The sequence below is a fragment of the Lissotriton helveticus genome, chromosome 1_1 (genome assembly GCF_964261635.1).
Source record: "Lissotriton helveticus chromosome 1_1, aLisHel1.1, whole genome shotgun sequence".
Taxonomy (NCBI): Eukaryota; Metazoa; Chordata; class Amphibia; order Caudata; family Salamandridae; genus Lissotriton; species Lissotriton helveticus.
In genome coordinates, this window is record NC_136057.1 from 1,930,370,111 (window position 1) to 1,930,382,965 (window position 12,855).

The window sequence follows — 12,855 nt, forward strand, 5'->3', positions numbered from 1 at the left end:
ACACTCTAATTACTTTCAAACTCCTACCTCCAACTTTTCTGCGAGGAATACCGAAATTTAAAGGAGGACAGAATAATTTAGTTTTGGGTTAGTTGTCTACTCTTGGCAGACCAGCTCTAGTAAAAGAACACCTCTTCCCATACCAAGGGCCTATGCTAAGGCTTTGTTTACTATAGGAAAGGCTGATATAGATCAATTATTCAATTTGAACAGGAGTATTTAGGGGATGCACTAAAAACCCTATATTTGTGACTGAAACATAGTATAGCTACCAACTTTTGCTTGAGAAATGTATCTATGAAGAAATACAACTTTCCAGTAATTACTCTTAAAGGCACTGAGATCCTGGTTACTGACCTGCACTGCCTTGTGACCTAACACCAGTACTTTTCTGCAATGTAGCGTTATGCCTAATACGTATCTCTGTTTTGTAATAAGCATTGTGTGTCATTCAAAGTATGCAATTGCACTTTTTGTATTCTTTGGGACACACAATAATTCAAATTTGTTATGAGAGAGAAGCTGTAAACTGGTAATGACAAATCAGTAACTTTTTAATTGGAGCTACGAAGCCCAACGATCTGTGGTGACGTTGTCTGTGAAATAATTCACAGGCAGGCACAAGCCTAACCTTTCACACAGAAGTGTCTGGCTCTCTAACGATAGAAGATGATGAATATAATGAGTCTCTGGCCTCAGAGTCATACTTGGATCTACATACAAGTTGGTAAGGTAGAGCTTTGGCTTACTTTGTTATCTTGAAAATTCTTAGAAGTCGAAGGGCTCGCAGGACACTGATCCCAAAGGACGTCCCAGGTCTGAAAAATGCCCAGACCACTTCAAAGATGCTTCCCACGGTGACCTAGAGTATGAAAAGATGTCAAACAACGAATGTAAGTAAAGTGATACTCTGAGGCAAAGATGTGCTGTTGCTGACTACACTTCTGATTCTTGCAACCAGTGAGCGGGCAGCTGCGTGGTATTACTAGTGCATTTGGTGTAGAACCTCAGGTTAGGCTCCCTATCAATACGGCACGCGGTGTGCATCTTGCTGCATGAACCAATGGAGGGATAGGCTCCCTGTCACTGCCGCACTGGGTGAAATTTCTACAGCAAGAAAGGCTCACTGTCACTAGGGGAATGGGGCAATCTTGCTGCCTGAGACCTTGGAAATGTACAACTCCCTGTCAATACTTTGGTTGGTGCACGTCCAGCAACTGGTAGTCTTTGAAGATGTAAGGCACTGTGTCACTATTGTGCTGCATGCAAGTCCTGCAGCATCTTGGTGATGTAAGACTTCCCATCAATAATGTGCGCCGTCTGGTGTGAGTCCATGTGCATTAAGACTACCTGATTGCAGGGCTCTCTGTTACTTGTGTGTATTGTTGAGTGTGAGATCCATTCTATCAAACACTAACACTGCATTGCTCCATTCCTTATGTACTTTTTTTGGTGTGGCCTTGTTACCTTCAGATATTTGTGTCATGGAGGCCAGCATCCATTTGGACCCTTACAAAGTCATCCCCTTTTTCCTTAGTGAGTGAGCATGACTGGGTATGCGTACTGTAAATTATGCAAACTTATAAGTCACGTGCTCTGCTGAGTGAGGGCCTTGTTGCCTTTAGACCCTCTAAATGTGAGGGCCTGCCACTAGTGTACCAACTTTAGTGCACATAAGGGTGCTTCCAGGCCAGTAGATTGAGAGGTCTCTAGCCTCTAGTGTGCATGCCTGAGTGTTACTGCCATTGGAAATTGGGAACCATATTCACAGTCCTTCCTCCATCCTGTTTATGGCTAGAGATGAGTTATTTTGCCCTACACTCAGAATCGGAGTTCTTGCTCTATCCTATCAAGTCACTTTTGTGCATACTGAAGGCCAGTGGAATTGAAAAACAATCAAATTCAGAGTTCTTCCTCTGCTCTCCCTATGCCCCTATTGTACAATGTTGGGTGCGCGTTTCATTGCCTTCAGTCCCACATATTATAAGGCTACGAATCAGTAGATGTGAGTCCTTTTGTTTTCACCCTCCACTTTACATACCCCACAGTCGAAGCAGTTGAAAGAAGAGTGGAAGTAGAGGCGAGGCCCCATTCCATACATCTTAAAGGCCATCTCCAGGAGGAAAAGCCCCAGGAACAAGAACTCTGCATAGTCTGAAAAAGATGGGATGCCAAGTTAAATCTCGAAGAGTGGGCACGCGTTTTGCACTTTAGCACATTTAGAAAAACATGCACATCTTGTATACATAGCAACCACAGGAGGATGATGGACGGAACGCTGAAACGTTTCAGACACTCACCCCCAGTCACAGATCTGGGATGAACCCATCATCATTCTTTAGCTCAATCCGCCACCCCAGTTCAGACCCAGCCAAATGCAAACCAGTCTTGACCCTGTTCCTTATGGGAACAGTCCAGCCTGCACTGCTAAACCAGGTCTTCACTGGACTGGAAACAAGCATCCTGGAACCAGTTTCGGCATAACACCCCTCATCAGCCAGGCTAGTTTGAATCCAGGGCAAAATGATCAAGGGACCCACGTCTGGGAATACCCTGCCAATCTAGGGCAAACAAAGCAATCACACAGAGATGATGGACGGTGCCCTGAAACTTTTCAGACACTCACCCCCAGTCATGGATTTGGTTTGAATCCATCATCATTCTTTAGCGCACTTCGCCACCCCAGTTCAGACCCAGCCATACGCAATCAATCAGCAGAGTAAGGCAAGGCAGCGTCTTGTGCTGCTTTGTTTTACTCCATTTCGCTGAGGCCATGCAAAGCCACTTTACATGGTCTTGAGTAGCTACAAAAATATACAGTAACATAGTACAATTGCTGTGCTGCATCACTTTGCCCTGGGTAGGTGCTCCATGGGTATTGCGTGGGTGTTCCAACCCAACTTCAATGATTTCTGACACATTCCCAGATTTAGAAAAGTTTGTAAACCTGGGAATGCGACAAAAAGATATGCCTTCCCAAGAGAGGAGTAATGAGCAGAAATATATTTTTCCTTTGCAGCACATATAGAAAGAGGAAAAAGCATCTCAGGATTGTTGTGCAGGAAGATGCTCATACACAACCCTGCCTACAACACAGAAATCCTTTTACCATGTTGCAAGGGTGCCTGCGTTGGCACTAGCTTGCAAAATGGCAACGGTGCAAGGAAAAAGACAGGAATGCACCGTATTGGACAAATATGGCGCTTTCCTAACCCTTTCCCTGTGACGCAGTACAGCGCAGCAACGTTACCTGCTGCACTGCCCTGTGCCAAAACTGTTATAAATATGCCCCTACAAGTTTAACAGGTATTACTTAAATCTACCCTTGGATCCAAAACACAGGCAGTCGGGAGACGACGCTACAGCAATAATATAACACAGTCTCCTGGGAAGGGAGTGTACCTGTGTCTGGGACGTCAGGGTTCACTTAAAGTCATTTGCTTACCAGCAGTTTGTTCATTCACTGAACCTTATACTTGCCCTGCTGGTGCCAAAGATTCATTTATTCTAGCCTGCAGCTGTTATTGGATGAATTAGGAGATTCAGCTGATCATACAAAGTGGGTTCCGTGACCAAGAGAAACAAACTGAAAACATAGACTTGTATAGCAATTGAAAGTATAAACTAGATATCTGCCTACAAAACTTACCAAGTACTCAGGCAGACTCATTCTCCAAGGGTTGTACGACAGAGATAATTTACAATTATAACTTCAAAGCATATTATGAGGCAAACACTTGGCAGCAGATGTAGGTGCATGCCAACATTCTTGTACTGAGGAGTGTATGTGTTGAATATTTTGGCAGTGTATTTTTTCAGTAAAATCTTTCACATGAATCCACCCACGTCGCCTGAACTTAATTTCTGTATGGCAGATAGAGAAACGACACTTTGCTAGGACATGCACAGACATGCTTATTCCTCAGAGCCATAAGAACCGTGATATACTCTGCCAGATTGCTAACGGAGCAGTATTACTGGCTGGAGAAAGCCCTGCAACTCACAAAACAAATATAGTGAACTTTCTAAAATGAGTTTGCATGAGCGCCTAAATATATTTCTGCTCAAACACTGAATCACAGAATCGATATTTATTTTACAAGCTTCAAATAACGATCAAGAAAATGCATCATTTAAAAAGTGCAGGAATGTGCCACATTTACATGAATACGATGCATTCTTGTACTGACCCCGGCTCCTGTGCTAAAAGAGCAACCTAGCACCAATGCAGGCACCCTTGCGCCTTGTTGCAAGGGTGCCTGCATTGCAGGGATGGCTGATTTTGTGCAGGAAGGGATACATTTCAGCACAAAATCAATCAATAGAGGCGATTTCCTTCTATGTGTGCTGCACAACGCATAGAAATAGTAAAAACTAGGAGAAATAGGAATATTGATCCCTCACGCCTCCCCGGGGGTGGTGTTACAATCTGACGCATTCCCAGGTTTACGAATCCTGGTAAATATGGGAATGCAAAGCAATACCAAAGGGGATTGTTAAACAATGCACGCACTTACCCCAGTCAACTGATTTGGGTTTAATCCATCATCATTCTTTAGCTCACTCCACCACCCCAGTTCAGACATGGCCATATGCAAATCAGTCAGACCCTGTGCCTCATGGGAACAGTCCAGCCCGAAATGCCGGTCCCAGGATGCTTGATTCCAGTCCAGGGAAGACATGGCTTGGCAGTTCGGGCTGGACTGTTCCCATGAGGCACAGGGTCAGACTGATTTCCATATGGCCAGGTGTAGGAAGGTAGATCCCTGACTATGGTTGCCCCCAACTTTTTGCCTGGTGTTTTGCTGGTTTTCTGACTTAGTTGACCTGGGGCCCTGCTAATCAGGACCCCAGGCCCACTGCTCTCTCTGTTAAAATGGATTCCATGTACCCTAGGTACATATCCAATTGGCACTGGGCCCTCTCCAAGTCCCTGTACCCAGGGCTGAGGTGCACCCAGAAGTCTCCCAGGGGCTGAAGCATGTATTATGCCACCCCTGGGCTGACTAACTAAACTGACACAACTGGCTGCATGACAGCTGGGGCAAGGTGGTGTACTCACCCTTTGCTTTAGATATAGTATACCTATATCTAACCCTAAAATGGACACACAGATCTCCTATCAGTCACTCCTATGGCAGGCCTTAACAATCCTGAAGGCAGAGTGCTTGGAATCGTGTGAGATGGTGCTCTGGCATGAGCTGAGCCTGTCTGCGGCTTTCGGGATCTATCCCTTAGCCGTTTCCATGATATCGCATACCATATACTCTTAAGTGCATTATAATCCTCGCGGTTATATGCCAACTCTGGTATCGCTTTATCAAAACATGTCGAGTAAGGTGTCATACGAATTGGAATACTAACCCCTCGCCAATTCTGGCGACGGGGTTAGCATTCCACCCTTCTAGAGGGACACGACATGTATGTAACCTGTAACCCCGGTTAAAGTCAGACAGAGCCTTAGCATCCACAAAATGGATGCTGCCACCGAGACACAAGTCTGCCCTCCTGCTGCTGGGAGTCCTCCCAGAGCAGGAGATAAGGACAAAGGGTTTCCTGCCAGGGGCGGTGCCAGCACCGTCCCAGACAGGATTTTGTGTATTCCAGGTAGGCAGGGCTACAGAGGAAGGTGACTGCAAGTGGCACCCCGGTGCTCACTGTGCATAGGCCGGCTGAAACCAGTTCCAGGGGCACTCCAGCCCCTGGCCTGGGGAAAGCCCGCCAAAGGAGAGGGGTGTAACCACCCCCCTCCTGGTCCCACCCATAGGGCAGGACTTAGTCGCGTGCCAGCCCCCTTTTCCCAGATAAAGGTAGGAGCAGGCCCCCTTCCAAATTAGATCATCTTTGGAATCAAGACACGACTTTCTACGAAAGGACTTCAAGATTTCCTTCTTCAAGATTCTCCCTTGTGGCTAAGGAGTAGTCACCCTGCATCCGCAGGCACCATCAAGAACACTGCGGTCTGCTGCACGTCCTTCCTCCGGAATCCGACTGCCCAGCTCGACGAGAACCGGCTTCCCTGACACCTCTGACCTCTACCCACCTCTACAGCCCAGCTGAGAACCGTGGGTGCGACGAGACCTCGAGGGACCGGCCATCTGCAAGACTGCACGACTTCTGCACAGCAAGCCCGCCGAGTAATTTCCTGGTGAGTGCTTTGGGGTCCGAGAAGCCCCGACCCTGAGCAGCTCCAGCACCGAAGAGCAGCCCCCCAGCATCTCCACGATCGGCGTGGGGCCCTTCTGCTTTTTGCTGCTCACCGCGTTGTTTGGCTACTAGCCCGCTGGCTTGTGGCCTTCTGAACGACGCCCGACGACATCACTGCTGCTGGTCTGGTTGCTCCAGACTGGCCCTTGCTCCCTTCCCGAAGAGGAGCACCCCGGACCCTCCTGGTCCACTCCAGACGCCATTTTGAGTCCACCGCGTGGGCTTGAATTAGCCAAGGCTTGTTGCCCAATCCTGGGTAACTTCAACGCCGACAGCTTCATCCATCGTGGGACAGCTCGCCTCTCCATCCTGGTCGCCGACAACGCCTCCTGGTCCGCGAGATCTGCAGAGCCAGCGTCGCCCACTCACCTAGTCGAGGTGACTACCATCCGGTGCCCTCCTGGTGCCCACTGACTACTGGCTAGTAGTCACGAACTTGGTCCCCTCTGCTTTCAGGTATCGTCCTTCTTCCAGATCCAGGCTTGGATCAACTCGAACAATCTTCACTGGTCGCCTGCCAGCATCTTTCTTCCAGGCTCCTGGTCCGGCAACGAGGATTCCCGACGTCTTTTGAGACCTATGCAGCTGCAGCCCCTGGGCTAGGTAACTTCGGCATTTCGGTGCCCCAGCATAGCCTCACTATCCAAGGGTCAGGATCCACTGTCGTTTTCTCCCTACCAGGTCGGGTTCGCCCGTGAACACTAACTTTGCCTTTACTAGCTTCCATAGACTTTGTCCCGCATCCCGCGTGAGAGTGCACACTCTGCACCCGAGTCCCCTAGGCCCCCTAGAAGTAATCTAACGATTCCCTAGTCAAGTCCTAGCGATTCCAAAGCCTATTAGTACTGTACTTACCTGCTAGTAATTTCGCATTCCAGTTTTAGAGTATATGGTTTTTCGTGCCCCTCGGGCATTTGTGTATACTGTGCTAACTTAAGTATTTTCGTAAGAGTTTTGTTGTGTGCCTAGCACCCTGTCCTCATAAAGAGTACAGGGTTGTTGTGATTCTAATAAATACACTGTTTATTTTCATAACACTTGTGTGGTGTCCTTTCACTGGGTGTTCAAGGGGTAATGTGATGGTAAAACAGCTGGCTTAACACGCCCTCTAGAGTCTTAGCCTTAGACTGCTCGTATCCATGCTACTAGGATAGCTGGTCTATAAGGTTGACTTACAACCAATCATCAATAAGGGTTGTTTGGACTGATATATAGTGATCACTAGAATAGTGAACACTGCACATCAGGCCAACTTCTCACATTGGTGAGCAGAGGTTGGGATTTGAGCTTGCTGTTGTTTTACCACACATATCCTAAGAATATCTTGTGAAAGATCACATAAGTACTGAGGTACATATAACTTAGCTTAGAATACTCTGAGTTCTACTGAACCAGCTGTTGTAGCTCCTAGGGCCTAGCACACCCTAAACTACAACTCTAGCAAGGGATCAGTAGGCAAACATATAGTGTAGGTAAGTGCAATCAATCAATCAATCAATCAGTGACACTTATAGAGCGCGCTACATACCCGTAGGGTCTCAAGGCGCTTGGGGGAGGGGGGGGTGCCGCTACTGCTCGAACAGCCAGGTCTTCAGCTTCTTCCTGAAGGAGAGGTGGTCTTGGGTCAGGCGCAGGTCGGTCGGGAGGGAGTTCCAGGTCTTGGCGGCCAGGTAGGAGAAGGACCTTCCTCCTGTAGTTGCTCTTCGGATGCGGGGGACGGCGGCGAGGGCGTGGTTGGCTGACCGGAGGTGGCGTTTGGGAGCGTAGAAGTTGATCCGGCTGTTGAGGTAGCTCGGGCCTTGGTCGTGTAGGGCTTTGTGTGCGTGGGTGAGGAGGCGGAAGGTGATTCTTTTGTTGACGGGGAGCCAGTGGAGGTCTCTCAGATGTCCGGAGATGTGGCTGTGTCGTGGGATGTCGAGGACGAGTCTGGCTGAGGCGTTCTGGATCCGCTGGAGTCTCTTCTGGAGCTTGGCGGTGGTACCGGCGTAGAGGGCGTTGCCGTAGTCCAGTCGGCTAGTGACGAGGGCCTGGGTGACGGTCTTCCTGGTCTCGGTGGGGATCCACCAGAAGATCTTCCGTAGCATGCGTAGGATGTTGAAGCAAGCCGAGGAGACGTTGTTGACTTGCCTGGTCATGGAGAGGGAGGAGTCCAGGATGAAGCCCAGGTTGCGTGCGTGGTCCGTTGGTTTGGGTGCGGTGCCCAGGGCGGGAGGCCACCAGGAGTCGTCCCAGGCGGAGGGTGAGGAGCCCAGGATGAGGACCTCCGTCTTGTCCGAGTTCAGTTTCAGGCGGCTGGTCGTCATCCACTCGGCTACCTCTCTCATCCCCTCGTGTAGGCTGGCTCTGGCGGTGGCGGGGTCGTTGGTCAGGGAGAGGATCAGCTGGGTGTCGTCGGCGTAGGAGATTATGCTGAGGTTGTGTTGGCGTGCGATGGCCGCGAGGGGGCTCATGTAGACGTTGAAGAGGGTGGGGCTCAGAGAGGATCCTTGAGGGACGCCGCAGATGACTTTGGAGGCCTCTGACTTGTACGGTGGTAGGCGGACTCTCTGTGTTCTTCCGTCGAGGAAGGAGATGATCCATTCCAGCGCCTTGTCCCGGATTCCGACGTTGCTGAGGCGCTGTACTAGGGTGCGGTGGCAGACAGTGTCGAATGCCGCGGAGAGGTCTAGGAGGATGAGGGCCGCTGTTTCTCCGTTGTCCATCAGGGCTCGGATGTCATCGGTGGCGGCGATGAGGGCGGTCTCGGTGCTGTGATTGGCTCGGAAGCCGGACTGTGAGGGGTCGAGGGATCCATTCGTCTCGAGGAAGGCGGCCATCTGCTTGTTGACGGTCTTCTCGATGACTTTGGCTGGAAACGGGAGGAGCGAGATGGGGCGGTAGTTCTTGAGTTCGGTGGGGTCCGCTGTAGGTTTCTTGAGTAGAGCGCTGAGTTCGGCGTGCTTCCAGCTCTCAGGGAAGGTGGCGGTGTCGAAGGATGTGTTGATGATGTCTCGCAGGTGGGGTGCGATGACAGCGTCGGCCTTGTTGAAGACGTGGTGAGGGCAGGGGTCGGTCGGTGATCCGGAGTGGATGGAGTTCATCGTGCGGATGGTGTCTTCGGTGCTGATCGGGGTCCAGGCGTGGAGGGTGGTGGTGGGGGGTGGTTGTTCGGTCCTGGTGTGCGTTGGTTGTTTGTTGAAGCTGTTGTGTATGTCCGCGATCTTGTTGTGGAAGTAGGAAGCGAGGGAGTCGCAGAGGTCTTGCGATGGGGTGATGTCGTTGTTTCCCGCGCTGGGGTTGGAAAGCTCTTTCACGATGTTGAAGAGTTCCTTGCTGTTGTGTGCGTTGTTGTCCAGCCGGTCCTTGAAAGCAGTTTTCTTGGCGGCGCGGATCAGCTGGTGGTGCTTCCGAGTGGCCAGTTTGAGGGTGGTCCTGTTGTCCGGTGTAGGTTCCCTTCTCCAGACTTTCTCGAGGGCTCGGCAGTTCTTCTTGGAGCTCTTGAGTTCGTCGGTGAACCATGGGGCTTTCTTGCTGCCGGGTCTGCTGGGCGGGGTCCTCAGCGGGGCGAGCTCGTCCGCGCAGATGCTGATCCACTTCGTGAGGTTCTCGGCGGCCTGGCTGGGGTTCGCTGAGCTGGCAGGAGGGTGTTGGCTCAGGGTGGTGTCGAGCTGGTCTGCTGTGATCTTGTTCCAGCTTCTGCGGGCGGCCTGTTGCTGGTGGTGGTGGGTCGTCGTTCTCTTGAAGGCGAAGTGGACGCAGCTGTGGTCCGTCCAGTGGAGTTCTGTGGCGTGGCTGAAGGCGACGTCTGTGCTGGAGGAGAAGACGGCGTCGAGTGTGTGTCCGGCGAGGGGGTGGGGGTGGACACCAGCTGCTTGAGTCCAAGATTGGCGAGGTTGTCGAGCAGGGTGCTGGTGTTGCGGTCGTTGTTGTTCTCCAGATGGAAGTTGAGGTCCCCCAGGAGGATGTAGTCGGCGGAGGGGAGGGCATGCGGGCTGACGAAGTCGGCAATGTCCTCGCTGAATTGTGTGCGTGGTCCCGGAGGTCGGTAGATCAGGGTGCCTCTAAGGGTGGTGTTCGAGTTGGTGTGGATCTGGAAATGCAGGTGCTCGGCGCTGGTCAGGGTGTTGTCGGTGCTGGTCGTGAGACGGATGGTGTTCCTGTGGATGATGGCGATGCCTCCTCCCATCTGGTTGGCGTTGCGGTCCCTCCGGACGATCTTGTAGCCCTCTGGGATGGCGATGGCGATGTCGGGGGCTGAAGAGGCGTTCATCCAGGTCTCCGTGAGGAAGGCAACGTCAGGGGCTGTGGCGTCTAGGAGGTTCCAGAGTTCGACGGCGTGTCTGTGGACGGAGCGGGTGTTGAGCAGGATGCACTTGAGGTGGGTGCTGCTGGTGTTCGACTTGGCGGGAGCTGGTGTGAGGCAGGTCCGGATGCAGGTGAACTTGCAGGCGTGGCAGCTGAAAGGTCCGTGGGTGCGTCGTGGGGTGGCCTGGTTGCAATCTGGTAGTCGGCCGGTGTTGAGTGCGATGAGGGTGGCGGCGGAGTACGTCAGGCGGGTCGGTCGGGGTCTTCGTGGGCCAGGGGTCCTGGCGCTGGGCGCGATCCGGTCGCGGACGGGCGCAGACGGGCCTACCTTTGGCGCGCCTTCGGCGCACAATCGGCGCGCCCGCTGCGCGTTCGCACGGTCGCCATATAAGGCGAAGTGCGCGGGTGGGCGGGGCAGCTGGGAGGCGGGAGCGGGGAGGGAACAGAATGAAAAAGGGGCGGGGTCAGCGGTGGTGGCGGGAGCGGGGAGCGGGGAGGGAAGACGGAGGGCGGCGAGATGGGCGGGAAACCAGGAAGGAGAGCGCTGGCCCGGGCAGCAAGTATCTGGACAATCCAGGCACACGCTAACATGGGCACACAAGTAGGGAAACAAATACAGGCACAAATGAAGGTCCAAACAAAGAGAAGCAGACAGCAGTGGAGAAAAAAAAAATAAAAAAAAAATAATAATAAATAAATAAATAAATAAATAAATACAGGCACAAGTGTAGGTCAAAACGAAGGAAAAACAACAGCAGCGGAGGAAAAATAGATACAGGCACAAATGCAGGTCAAAACAGAGGAAAAACAACAGCAGCGGAGGACAAATAGATACAGGCACAAATGCAGGTCAAAAACGAAGAAAAAACAACAGCAGCGGAGTCAGCCGGCAGCCGGCAGCCGGCAGCGAGGCAGCGAGGCAGAGGGCAAGGCAATGGGGCACACACTCAGCAGCTGGTGGCCGTGCGGCGCGGGGGTGCACCACTTACACCTCTCTAGAAAAGCATGTCTAACCAGGGAGAGTCTACTGAGACCCCCCTTGTGGTTATTGACCCTCCACAGGTCACTTCAAGATATGCAGCTCTCAGTTTCCAGGAGATGAGACAAGTGTGTACCTCCAGGAAACTGAAACAGGGGTCTAACCCCACCATTCCCTTTCTGATAGGTCTCTTAGAGACTTATGATGCGAGAAAGATTTCTCAGCTACATGGGAATATGCCAGCCTTAGAGGGTACCTCTGGGGATCCAGACCTCCCCAACACTGCCAATGCAGTTGAGGAGGAGGATCAAGAGGAACTCTCTGGGGATGAGGTAGACAAAGGTCTTGAGGTAGTCAGAAGGCTAACTAGGGCCAACTTAGACTTACTTGGGCTAGGATCTGGGGGACCCCCAGTACTAACCCGAAGTGGGCCTAACCTTGGAGTTAGGAGAGATAGATCTCTTTCTAGGGACTCCAATAGATCTCTGCACTCTAATGCCTCTTCTCAGAGGAGAAGGAACTCTCCCCAGAGGAGATTGACTTCCCCCCAGAGAATAGAGCATGAAGCTAGAATGAGACAGGCTGCTCTGAGGATTGAAAGGGAAGAACTTGCCCTGGCCAAAGAAAAGCTTGCCTTTGCTAGAGAGCAGCAGATGAGTGGGATAGTTCCCACTGGTGGCAGCAATCTCCCAAGAGATAGAGAGAAGGGTTTAGATACTAAACACCTGACAAAAATAGTGCCCCCCTTTAAACAAGGGGATGACATCCAGAAATGGATGGCTGCTTTGGAGAGGGCCTGCACGTTCGGCGTGGAGCTTGTCTCCTACGCCGACGACACGCAGCTCCTTATTTCTCTGACCCAAGCCCCTTCCAAGGAAGCTGATAATTTCAATGTCTGCATGACTAAACTTGCCACTTGGATGAACGACCACTGTCTGAAACTGAACGGGACTAAGACGGAGGTCCTCATCATGGGAGGAAATGAGGCTAAATGGACGAAGGAGTGGTGGCCTAGCTGCCTTGGTCCTCTGCCCTCCCCATCCCGAGAGGCGAAGAACTTGGGTGTGTGGGTGGACAATAAACTGTCCTTTGACAGCCACATAAGAAAAACGGTGGGCAAATGTTTTGGGGTAATGAAAACTCTGAACCGTACCCTTGACTTGTTACCTATTAATTCCAGGCGTACCATGACGCAAGCACTGATAACGTCCCGTATTGATTACGGAAATGTGCTGCTCATGGGCACATCTGAGAAAAATATTAAAAAGCTTCAGGTGCTACAAAATTCGGCAGCTCGCCTGGTCTTAAGGCTCCCTCGGCGAGATCCATCTCGCCCCTCTCTTGTAGCCCTCCATTGGCTGCCCATCAGGAAGAGGATTGATTTT

At 51.4% G+C, this 12,855-nt stretch overlaps 1 protein-coding gene across 1 annotated transcript in view; it reads right to left on the reverse strand.

The window, feature by feature from the left end:
* The window catches only part of CACNA1E (calcium voltage-gated channel subunit alpha1 E), a 1,292,345-nt gene that overhangs the window by 570,480 nt on the left and 709,010 nt on the right, over positions 1-12,855 (reverse strand). The window contains exons 11-12 of the mRNA XM_078643465.1: positions 2,042-2,154; positions 750-862 (exon numbers count right to left, since the gene is read on the reverse strand). Of these exons, the coding sequence (XP_078499591.1) occupies positions 750-862; positions 2,042-2,154 (226 nt within the window). The remainder of the gene's footprint in view (positions 1-749; positions 863-2,041; positions 2,155-12,855) is intronic.